Here is a 13315-nt window from a genome sequence, read left to right on the forward strand (position 1 = left end):
GAAGTGCGGGCAGTGAGGGTCACACTTGTTGTTCACACATGGTTGCCTCTGGGAATCGGATACACACGTTGCGTAACTGTCGCGCGGAGCTGCACGGGAAATCTCATCACTCTGACGTTCAGAGAGGACAGCTGGCAGCCCGTTGTCATAGAAACGGACTGTATACATGTCACGTGTGTAGAGCGGACTGCGGATTTGGTGGGCGGTGCTTTGCGGCGCTTCAGGCAGGGATTGGTTGATGAAGTAACTATTACACGGGAAACAGAGCAAAAGGGCGGGGCTTGCAGGAGGACTCCGGAAGGATAGAAGAAAATAAACAGATTGTGGGGGGCAGGGGAGCGGCGAAGACCCCAGACAGTCAGCCGGGGTCTGCTCAGTACCAGGGGGGTGAACTAAGAGGTACTGGTGCTGACTGGACGGAAGACACAGAGCAAGTGATCCCTGCTGCAATATACACAAGGGGCCAAGTGCTGGTCACATTTCAAGGCAGATAAGAGGGAGCTCGGCTGGAGAGACAGTGACTTGCTCAAGAGGTAAAGCCATTGTCTGGTGGGTGGTACATAGAATATGGAAGCTGGACTTGGGAGGGATGAAGAGCTGTATATAAATATGAAGGGGGGTGATGAAAATGTGATATAGGAGGTGATTAATAAATATTTAGGAATACAATTGGTTGCACTGAGAAGAGTAACATCAATGTGATAGATTGAGAAATATGTTTTACAATATATCATAATCAGATATTTATAAAGCGACACTAATTCCGCAGCGCTGTCCAGAGAATTCACTCGCATCAGTCCCTTCCCTATTGGAGCTGACAATCTACATTCCATAACATACTCATACACAGAGAGACTAATGTCAATTTGATAGCAGCCAAATAACCTACTAGTATGTTTTTGGAGTGTGGGAGGAAACCGGAGCACCCAGAGGAAACCCACGCAAACGCTGTGAGAACATACACACTCCTTCCAGTTAAGGTCATGTGCAGGAACTGAACTCATGACCCCAGTGCTGTGAGGCTTAGGAATATATGAAGCCCACTTCAGGTGGTGCCTCTGGTGTGTGAGGTACCTCAGTCTTGTAGTGATCAAAATCTTATTGTGGGTAAGTTTAGCAGATGAGTACTAATCTTGACGCATTTGACATGTACAGGTTTCATGGCTGCAGTTCATTTAGTTCACATGCATGTTACATTACTAGATAGAAGAAATAAAACTGATTACACTTAGCTTAATAGTGTTTAAGTTTTTAATTATTTGTTTACCTTTATGCAGATGGCAGACTCTCCTCACTCTATATTTAGTATAGGAGAGTTCCCCCAAGATCAACAAGGAGCAACTCTCCCTGAAACAAATCCTCCATCTACACGGGGAGCAACAGAACACCAGAGTTCTCCAAACCTGAGACTGAGCAAAATTAAGTCTCGTGCAGCTGCAAGAGGTACACAATTAAAATAAAATATTACCGTGGATGCTCTTATGTAGTAGTGCTCCGGTTTCCTCCCACACACCAAAAACATACTGGTAGGTTAATTGGCTGCTAACAAATTGACCCTAGTCTGTGTGTTAGGGAATTTAGACTGTAAGCCCCAATGGGGCAGGGGCTGATGTGAGTGACTTCTCTGTACAGCGCTGCGGAATTAGTGGTGCTTTATAAATAAATGATGATGACTTGTTTTTTTTTGTAATTTGGAGCACCATGCCTAAAATACCATGTCCTTCCCCAAACTGTCCAAGCATTCCTCTTTATTAAATTATCCATTAAATTGTTTAGCAGAGGTACTCAAAGTAACAAAAAGTAAAAAAAAAAAAAAACACATTTGGTGGTGTCTGCAAATAATACACACACACACCAATAATTTATTTTTTGTCTTTCCCATATTTCTCGACTTTCTGGATGAGATCCCATAATTGTACTTCATTGTTTATGGATGTTGTATGGTTTTTCTATAAGCTATTTAATATTCTCCTCTCTCTAATAGTACAGTAACAAAAGTGACCTAGCAATTGCCTGGTGTGAAATTCAGTGTTCTTCTCGGCACCTATTTCTAGGGTGCTTCACCTGGCTGTTTTTACTTGGAGCTTAACAGAGTCCTATTAGAATAAACCATTTTTTCTCATATTATATTATAACAGCCACTATGTGAGCACTACAGCCAGCAGTGTGTGTTAAACCACTGACCACCAGCCTGACGAGTCCTGGCAGGTGTGGGTAATAACCTTCAGCATTTTTCATTATTATTGCAAAGTATTACACTGCCCTCACCCCGCTGCTTGTTAATGCCACCCGACTGGCACAAATTTGAAGGGAGAACATTGGAAGTTGTTTTAAACTATGGTGTAGAGAACTGTCTGTAAATGTGTCCTAAGCGGCTGTTTTTTGTATTGTAAGAATGAAAGGATGTATTGCTGTGTGTTTGTGCAACCATTTAGCCATTTGTATCCAGGTGTGTATCATCATCATCAGCATTTATTTATATAGCGCCAGCAAATTCCGTAGCACTTTACAATTGGGAACAAACATTTATAAGACAATACTGGGTAATACATACAGACAGAGAGGTAAGAGGTCCCTGCTCGCAAGTTTACAATCTATGGGACAGTGGGAGTTTGAAACACAAGGGCATGTGCTACATCATATTGCACATTGGTCCAGATAGAATGCAAAGGTAAAAAGTATTCAGTGGGCTGTGTGATCAGTCACACAGCAATGTTGGTCAGAGGGTTGTTGTCTTGTGTTAGCTGTGTAGAGGGTGGTAATAGGGTAACCTAGGGAGATTAAGATGCTGGTTGAGGAATATCATAACCTTGTCTGAAGAGGTGGGTTTTCAGAGAACGCTTGAAGGTTTGAAAACTAGAGGAAAGTCTTACTGTGTGAGGGAGGGAATTCCACAAAGTGGGTGCAGCCCGAAAAAATCCTGTAACCGGAAATGGGAGGGTGTGATGTGAGTGGAAGAGAGAAGCAGATCTTGTGCATAACGGAGGTGTCGAGTGGGGAGATATTTTGAGACAAGTGAGGAAATGTATGTCGGTGAAATTTTGTTGACTGCCTTGTATGTTAGTAGAAAAATTTTATATTGGATTTGTTTAAATAAAGGAATCGAATGTAGAGACTGACAGAGTGGCTCAGCAGAGGAAGAACGGTTTGCAAGGAAAATCAATCTAGCCGCTGCGTGCAAAATAGATTGTAGGGGCTAGAGTCTGATTTTGGGAAGACCAGTAAGGAGGGAAATGCAATAGTTGATGCGGGAGATGATGAGTGCATGAATTAAGGTTTTTGCGGTGTCTTGTGTCAGATATGTGTGTATTCTGGAAATGTTGTTTCGATTTATGTAACATGATTTAAATATAGAGTCAATGTGGGGAATAAATGATAGTTGTGAGTCAAGGACACCTAGGCAGCGAGCTTGTGGGGTGGGATTTATGATCATGTTATCACCAGAAATAGAAATGTCAGGCAGGAAGCTTCTGTTTTTGGGTGGGAATATTATTAATTCAGTTTTAGTATGAATTCCATACTGGAAGTGCTCATTTTCTATAGTGACCAACTGCACATTCCAGTCCTTCTTGTTTTGTATATGTTAGTCTTCCTATCCATATATCTTAGTTTTATGCACTGTTGCAAACAGCCAATCAGAAGCCATTTTGTGTTAAAGCTGTGGTTTACATTTATTCCTAGACCTTCCTGTTTGTTCCTTCATCTGTTATAGTTCCTTTAGAGTATTTGGTAACTTAGTGTATGTATGTCTCACTGTATCAAAACCTCACATACTTAAATATGGCAAACACAGTCTAAATAAGCTATATGGTTTTGAGATTGAAACTGGATAAAACAATGTGAGTGAATAGGAACAGACAGGCATCGGAGCATGTTGCAGCACTCGGAGCAATGTCGGACTGGGAGATGAAGGTCCCACCAGAGGGGGTGTGGCCAGATATCATAGTGGCGAGACCAGAGACTAGACGGGGAGTGGTCAGCCCAAGAAGGACAGCTAGCACCATAGTGTGTATATAAGGAATGTAGTGTGTATATAAAGAGTACACAGTCTTGACCTGCCCCTTAGATTGGGTAGAACAGGCACCAAAAATCGTGATTTTCCCACTAGAATCAGAACATTTGACAGACTGTCCTACCTGTTCTTGTTATTTTTACCACCTGTGGCTGCTGGTTTCTTTAGTTGTGGCTTGTCTGGATCCTGGAATGTTGGGGGTCCTATTTGGGGAAAAAAAAAATAGGTACATTTAGAAAATTCCAACCAGCCTGGCGTTAAATCAATATGACCCACGATTAATACTTCGGACTTCCTCCAGCCCCAACATTAAAGTAATAGGTTTATTTATTAAATGGGAATACTGTTTTCCTTCCCGCAAAACAGCCCCAGCAATAGATTAATAGCATTTACGTATAATAAATATACCAATTTCCCACAACCGTCACTGCCATTAACTAATTCATATTCACATTTAATATAGACCTCATGCTCCTCAAATTAAGCCCCACATTCAATAAAAGCCTCCAAATCACCCCATCATAAATAACTAGGCCCCACTATTAAATTAAATTGCCACATTATCACCCCACAAGCAAAATAGCACTCATTAATTGGAAAACGCCTACCTCACACCCAAATTACATTGCCAAAAGCCCTCTTTGCCATTGCACACAGTCCATTGCTACAAGCTCCCTTTGCCCTCACACACACTCCATAGACATCAGCCCCCTTTTCCTCACACACACTCCATAGACATCAGCCCCCCCTCCCTGTCCTCACACACTCCATAGAACATCAACCCCCCCCTCCCTGTCCTCACACACACTCCATAGGACATCAGCCCCCCCCCCCCCCCTGTCCTCACACACACTCCATAGACCATCAGCCCCCCCCCCCCTGTCCTCACACACACTCCATAGACATCAACCCCCCCCTCCCTGTCCCTCACACACACTCCATAGACATCAAACCCCCCCCTCCCTGTCCTCACACACACTCCATAGACATCAGCCCCCCCCCCCCCCTGTCCTCACACACACTCCATAGACATCAGCCCCCCCCCTGTCCTCACTCACACTCCATAGACATCAACCCCCCCTCCCTGTCCTCACACACACTCCATAGACATCAGCGCCCCCCCCCCTCCCTGTCCTCACACACACACTCCATAGACATCAGCGGCCCCCCCCTCCCCTGTCCTCACACACACACTCCATAGACATCAGCGCCCCCCCCCTCCCTGTCCTCACACACACACTCCATAGACATCAGCGCCCCCCCCCTCCCTGTCCCTCACACACACACTCCATAGACATCAGCGCCCCCCCCCTCCCTGTCCTCACACACACACTCCATAGACATCAGCGCCCCCCCCTCCCTGTCCTCACACACACACTCCATAGACATCAGCCCCCCCCCCTCCCTGTCCTCACACACTCCATAGACATCAGCCCCCCCCCCCTCCCTGTCCTCACACACTCCATAGGACATCAGCCCCCCCCCCTCCCTGTCCTCACACACACTCCATAGGACATCAGCCCCCCCTCCTGTCCTCACACACACTCCATAGACATCAGCCCCCCTCCCTGTCCTCACACACACTCCATAGACATCAGTCCCCCCCGTCCTCACACACACTCCATAGACATCAGCCTCCCATGTCCTCACACACACTCCATAGACATCAGCCCCCCCCCCCCCCCTGTCCTCACACACACTCCATAGACATGAGTCCCCCCCCCGTCCTCACACACTCCATAGACATCAGCCCCCCCCCCCCTGTCCTCACACACACACTCCATAGACATCAATCCCCCCCGCCGTCACACACTCCATAGACATCAGCCCCCCCCCCTGTCCTCACACACACTCCATAGACATCAGCTCCCCCCCCCCCCTGTCCTCACACACACACTCCATAGACATCAGTCCCCCCCGTCCTCACACACTCCATAGACATCAGCCCCCCCCCCCTGTCCTCACACACACTCCATAGACATCAGCTCCCCCCCCCCCCCTGTCCTCACACACACTCCATAGACATCAGTCCCCCCCCCGTCCTCACACACACTCCATAGACATCAGCCCCCCCCCCTGTCCTCACACACACTCCATAGACATCAGCCCCCCCCCCTGTCCTCACACACACTCCATAGACATCAGCCCCCCCCCCTGTCCTCACACACACTCCATAGACATCAGCCCCCCCCCCCTGTCCTCACACACACTCCATAGACATCAGCTCCCCCCCCCCCCCCTGTCCTCACACACACTCCATAGACATCAGCCCCCCCCCCTTGTCCTCACACACACTCCATAGACATCAGCTCCCCCCCCCCCTGTCCTCACACACTCCATAGACATCAGCTCCCCCCCCCCCCTGTCCTCACACACACTCCATAGACATCAGTCCCCCCCGTCCTCACACACTCCATAGACATCAGCCCCCCCCCCCCCTGTCCTCACACACACTCCATAGACATCAGCTCCCCCCCCCCCCTGTCCTCACACACACTCCATAGACATCAGCTCCCCCCTGTCCTCACACACACTCCATAGACATCAGCCCCCCCCCCCCCCCCCCTGTCCTCACACACACTCCATAGACATCAGCCCCCCTGTCCTCACACACACTCCATAGACATCAGCCCCCCTGTCCTCACACACACTCCATAGACATCAGCCCCCCCCCCTGTCCTCACACACACTCCATAGACATCAGTCCCCCCCGTCCTCACACACACTCCATAGACATCAGCCTCCCATGTCCTCACACACACTCCATAGACATCAGCCCCCCTGTCCTCACACACACTCCATAGACATCAGTCCCCCCCGTCCTCACACACACTCCATAGACATCAGTCCCCCCCCCCCCCTGTCCTCACACACACTGCATAGACATCAGCTCCCCCCCCCCCTGTCCTCACACACACACTCCATAGACATCAGTCCCCCCCCGTCCTCACACACTCCATAGACATCAGCCCCCCCCCTGTCCTCACACACACTCCATAGACATCAGCTCCCCCCCCCCTGTCCTCACACACACTCCATAGACATCAGTCCCCCCCCGTCCTCACACACACTCCATAGACATCAGCCCCCCCCCCTGTCCTCACACACACTCCATAGACTTCAGTCCCCCCCCCCCCCTGTCCTCACACACACTCCATAGACATCAGCTCCCCCCCCCCCCCCCCGTCCTCACACACACTCCATAGACATCAGCCCCCCCCCTTGTCCTCACACACACTCCATAGACATCAGCTCCCCCCCCCCTGTCCTCACACACACTCCATAGACATCAGTCCCCCCCCGTCCTCACACACACTCCATAGACATCAGCCCCCCCCCCCTGTCCTCACACACACTCCATAGACATCAGCTCCCCCCCCCCTGTCCTCACACACACTCCATAGACATCAGCCCCCCTGTCCTCACACACACTCCATAGACATCAGCCCCCCCCCCCCCTGTCCTCACACACACTCCATAGACATCAGCCCCCCTGTCCTCACACACACTCCATAGACATCAGCCCCCCTGTCCTCACACACACTCCATAGACATCAGCCCCCCCCCCCCCTGTCCTCACACACACTCCATAGACATCAGTCCCCCCCGTCCTCACACACTCCATAGACATCAGCCCTCCCTGTCCTCACACACACTCCATAGACATCAGTCCCCCCCCCCTGTCCTCACACACACTCCATAGACATCAGCCCCCCTGTCCTCACACACACTCCATAGACATCAGCCCTCCCTGTCCTCACACACACTCCATAGACATCAGCCCCCCCCCTGTCCTCACACACACTCCATAGACATCAGCCCCCCTGTCCTCACACACACTCCATAGACATCAGTCCCCCCCGTCCTCACACACACACTCCATAGACATCAGTCCCCCCCGTCCTCACACACACTCCATAGACATCAGCCTCCCATGTCCTCACACACACTCCATAGACATCAGCCCCCCCCCCTGTCCTCACACACACTCCATAGACATCAGCCCCCCCCCCTCCCTGTCCTCACACACACTCCATAGACATCAGCCTCCCCCCCCCTGTCCTCACACACACTCCATAGACATCAGTCCCCCCCGTCCTCACACACACTCCATAGACATCAGCCCTCCCTGTCCTCACACACACTCCATAGACATCAGCCCCCCCCCTCTGCAGCCCTGACACTTACCTTTTAGTCGCGCTCTCTTCTCTGTTCACATGGGACAGCACTAGTCGCATGCCGTGCACCCATGTGATATCTAATCCGATAGACCAGGGAGGGAGCGAAGGATCCAGCTGTAATTTGCTCCGCCCAACCTTTTTAAGAGGGCAGAGCTATCTGACATCAGGGCCTACCGGGTAATTTCCAGGCTCCCCGGCAGGCCAGTCCGACACTGGCTCGGATGATAAACATTTGCAGACCTGCATATTTTACGGGCAGTCTGATGCCCTACCAGGAATGCTACTCTCTGCAGGCTATAGTGGAAGTGCGGTGGTAATGAGGCAACTTCCATGTTTAGCAGATTTGATGTAGTGAGCAGAAGTTGTTAAGAGTATGTGGAGGAGAGCTGTACCTGAAACACATCTTGCTTCCTTGGAGCGTATTTGAAGCTGGGAGTATTACAGGCATCCTAAACCACTATGGTGTATTTTATATATAGTGGGCATGGGCAGCACAGTGGCGTAGTGGTTAGCATGTCTGCCTCACAGCACTGGGGTCATGAGTTCAATTCCCGACCATGGCCCTATCTGTGTGGAGTTTGTATGTTCTCCCTGTGTTTGCGTGGGTTTCCTCCGGGTGCTCCGGTTTCCTCCCACACTCCAAAAACATACTGGTAGGTTAATTGGCTGCAATAAAAAAAAAAAAAATTGACCCTAGTCTCTCTCTCTGTCTGTCTGTCTGTGTGTGAGTGCGTGTCTATAGTAGGGAATTTAGACTGTAAGCTCCAATGGGGCAGGGACTGATGTGAATGAGTTCTCTGTACAGCGCTGCGGAATTAGTGGCGCTATATAAATGATGATGATGATGATATAGTGTTTCTTTCCTGGCCCTGTAATATCTCTGAATTTGCTTCAACTCCTTTTTGAATCAGCAAGAAATTGGCATGTCCTCCTTGTTATCTCTGTTATTAATATAGATATGAAATACCTGAAATCTATAGTATTTGTATCCTCCCCTTACAGGAATTGAACCTCGCCCTCGTACAGAGTCTGCTTCAGAAGCCCTGGAGACTGACAATGTGGGTGAACTCCAGTTCCGTTCACGTTCTCGCTCTGCTCCATCTTCCCTAATGGTCGCTGCCCGCTACGGACGAGAGCTAAGGCGAATGAGTGACGAATTTGACCAAATCTTCACGGTAATCTTTTCCTGCACCGCTAAGTATCACCATTGTCTGTAGACCAAACTTTTGTCAGTTGTAAATGAGGACTGGAAGAAAATGTGACTTTATTATAGTTCCTCGTTTTCCACATAAATCAAAGTACACTGCTGAGTGAATCCTGTTTGCATAGATGAAGCTGAAAATAAAATTTCGTTTTTACCATGCTGTTAATTGAGATGGCTATATTACCACTAAGTAGCTGATTGGGGTGTTTACAGCCCAGATATCTCATTATTAACCATTATTTATCTAACACCAACTAATTAAGCAGCACTTTACAGAGAATGTCCAATCATTCGTATCAGTTCCTGCCCCAGTGGAGCATACTGACCAAATTCTCTACCACACTAACAAACCTACACACTCCACCAGTAACTGACGGGTATGTTGTTGGACTGTTGGAGAAAGCTGGATCAATTTACATGATAGATATATGTTGGACATATAAATAGAAAATATACGCTCTAGGTGCTTAGTAAATAACCCAAGAGATCAGTGCATTTCAGAAACATTAGAAATTAAACATACAATAAGGCCGCTTCTTATCCTTTAAGTACATGTTTGTCAGTGCAATACCTAGAGAATAGAACAAAAAAACAGAAGTGCCAAACCTAGTGTAATATGTAAACGTTTTATTATAATGAGTCACCATGTACCAAAAGATAATTAAAATTCTACTTATCTGATGCACAATGTGAATTTCAGGAGGCGAGGATTCCTTTTCAGTTCGTTAACTGAGCAGTATGTTTTTGTACTGTTGGAGAAAACTGGATCAACTTACATGATCAATATATCTTGGACAAATGTTTAAAAGTAACTATTGCATAGCCAGTAAGGGGGAGGTGTCTGAATAACACAGTGATAATCCCGGGGAAAACCACACTGTAAAATAGATAAAACATTACAATGTATAGATAGAAAGTATAGGGCAACACAGATGTGGAATGCAAGCAGCCAGAGGGAAATAGGGCACCCCTATCCCTAGACAAATTAGGATATAATAGAAAGTACCTCGGCGCTAAAACATAAAATGTATAGTGTGTTTATTGGTACACAACAGAAAAACGTGGTCTAGCCAGACCCATAAAACAGATGACAATCAGAGAAAATACATATGATCACATAGTGAACGGAGTCACAATAGTCGCCATAGCAATAAATGGCATAAGTGTCAATAATGTCAATGACCAGTGTAAACAGCTGGATAGTGCTGTAGGATTTCCAGTTCTGGAAGGAAATCCTCCCTTAGGTGCAGATAAATCCTATAATAGATGCAGGTGTAGTAAGCAGTTTGTGTTCCCACAATCATAAATGACATCATACAAAGTAACAGATAATAAGTAAGTGGGAGGACTTGTACATAGACAAACCTATTTAGAATTACATCATTAAAACTGATTATATACTGAATACAAAATCTGTAAAACATTGATTTGTGTTTTTCTATATAAAATGGGAACAAAGCCTGAATTATAATTCTAGAAGTGGTGTGGCTAGGCTTTCTTTTAAGTGGGTTAATAAAACAGGTTAGTGTAAAATGATGTAATTACTCCATGCGTGCACTGTTTTTATATGTTCTCCATCTAATTATTTGAACTCTTGTAAATCTTTATTCTTTGATTTATCTATTAAAGTGTCAAACTGATAACACATTTCTACAGGGTCTCCCTCGTCCTAAGAGTGCAGGTGCAGCAGCTAAGATGACCGAAAGCAAGAGCTTCGGAGCAATGCTTATGAGTTTATTGCGACGGAAAAGTAAAGACAGGAGTGAAGACGAAACGCATTAAGCTTTTTGTGGCAGAACAAAATCTGGTATGTCACTTTGGTGTTATACACTTTTTTTTTTTTTTTTTTTTTAAAAGTGGAATTACTAATTACATTGGTTATGCATACATTCCAACTTCAATATCTATAATTTTTCTGTGCAGTGTCCACACCAATCGCTTGTGTGCTTGCTTTTACAGGAGACCTTGGGGTATATTTACTAAACTGCAGGTTTGAAAAAGTGGAGATGTTGCCTATAGCAACCAATCAGATTCTAGCTATTGTTTATTTAGCAAACTATACAAAATGACAGCTAGAATCTGATTGGTTGCTATAGGCAACATCTCCACTTTTTCATCTTACACTTTTACATGTAGTTTAGTAAATATACCCCTTTGTGTTTTCCAAAAATAGAATATGGGGGACACATTTTGAAACCAGAGGAAGATTTTTTTTTATTTTTATTTTTTTCCTTTTACTTTTTGTGGTGGGGATTTTTACAGTAAACTTACTATTATAAGATGTAGGAGTAGTTCAACTATATAAGCCTTGGTATATTTTATTTTAAATAGCATGTCCATCTTTCCATTACTAGATATATACCACATAAAACATTTAAGGTTGTGAAAAGTAGCATTTAGAACAAACCCTATCATTATGCCATACCGAATTGCAAACATAGATTTGTTAAAACCTAATTTGACAATTTCTAATCCACGTGTTGAGAATTTGCTACTCCCCAAAAATGTCAGTCGCCAATGGCTGCTATAATATTATGCCAAATAATTCTTCTCCATTACTGTAATCACGTGCACTATTTTCACCATTAGCTGCAATTGTTCCCCACACCACTTGGATTGTAAGCTCATTTGGGCAGGAACATCTTTACTTTCTGTTTCATGTCATTGTAAGTCATTTGTTTGTATTATGAGCCCCTTCATGTACACTGCTGTGTAATATGTCAGCACTTTAGAAATAAATGATAATAACATTGTGTTTACATGGAGGAAATAGATGCTGCTATATTTGGGGCTGATTGTGAGTTAGGAGCAAATCCAAGTACTGGGTGCAAAATGTGAACATGGGGAAAACCTTTTGAAAAGAGATATTTAAAATGCACAAAACAGTTGTGCTAAGGGTACAGCCTAACAGTGTAAAAATCAAGCTGGCAAACATTTGTGGGCAGCTTGCAGTAATTGCCCTGCATGCAAAATAGTTTTTTTGCTTCTGCACCTCTTGCAGTACAACATATTGAACAAACTCTAAGTCAGCTTCTTTGGGTTTCCACCAATTACCTTCTCAGCTGCATTAGGACAACCTGTGAGCTTAGAATGAGAGCCAATCATAATCTGATTTGGCACACAAACAAAACATACCTGAAAAGCACATTGAAGATATGCTCCCCTGTATCTCTCGAGCGAGTGTATTGGGTGTTTATTTACAGCCTGGCAGGGTGCTTTTAGTTCAGCATTACAGATTCCATGTACAGATTTTGTAAAGAAAATACTCATTTTTACCTACGCAATCTGTTTCGTGTCGGTTGTACCAATAATAAAGTATTTTTTTATTTTTTTTCCCCTTTGTCTTACAGCTGCATTAAAATGAATGTGCTCTTCTTTGCTACTCCACACAAAATGGCAACCAATTTATTTTAAACAGCTGCACTTTGTCATTTTAAGGAACAGAATATGGACTGCACTACTAAATGAGAACTTTGTTTGCACGATGTCTGCAAGACTGTGGGGGATATCACTGGAGAACATACCCTGAAGTCTTTGAATCTAATGTGCCACTTTTTTTAAAAAGATATTTACAATTTTTTTTTTCTGGGGGGGGGTGGGGGCGGGGGATGCTATAAGAACAAAACTGATTTTTAAAAGTAGGTGCAGGGAACTATACAATGAAATGTGACTTAGGTTTTTTTTTATTGTTTTCATTTGAAATTAACTCATCGATTTTATTAAGTACACTTTTTTTTATTTTTTAAAACAATAAGGGAAAAATCATAGTTTTGTATAACATAAAATATACTTGGACACAGCTGAGCCATAGACACAAGTCAGACTTCATTTTCTTGCTATATGAAGCTCTGCCACATAACCTATTTGCCCATTGTGGTGCTCTGATAAAATAACAATAAAAATAAGCAATTTGCTGAA

The 13315-nt window shown here is 45.4% G+C and overlaps 1 protein-coding gene across 1 annotated transcript; it reads left to right on the forward strand.

Annotated features, from left to right (window-relative positions):
- Positions 1 to 241: 241 nt before the first annotated feature.
- On the forward strand, positions 242 to 13315 carry BAD (BCL2 associated agonist of cell death). The gene is made up of 5 exons (XM_075187659.1): positions 242 to 533; positions 1278 to 1443; positions 9196 to 9368; positions 11054 to 11204; positions 12748 to 13315. The coding sequence occupies exons 2-4, from the start codon at positions 1278 to 1280 to the stop codon at positions 11177 to 11179; spliced, it is 465 nt and encodes a 154-aa protein (XP_075043760.1). The 5' UTR covers positions 242 to 533; the 3' UTR covers positions 11180 to 11204; positions 12748 to 13315.

The sequence above is a fragment of the Mixophyes fleayi genome, chromosome 10, assembly GCF_038048845.1.
Source record: "Mixophyes fleayi isolate aMixFle1 chromosome 10, aMixFle1.hap1, whole genome shotgun sequence".
NCBI lineage: Eukaryota > Metazoa > Chordata > Amphibia > Anura > Limnodynastidae > Mixophyes > Mixophyes fleayi.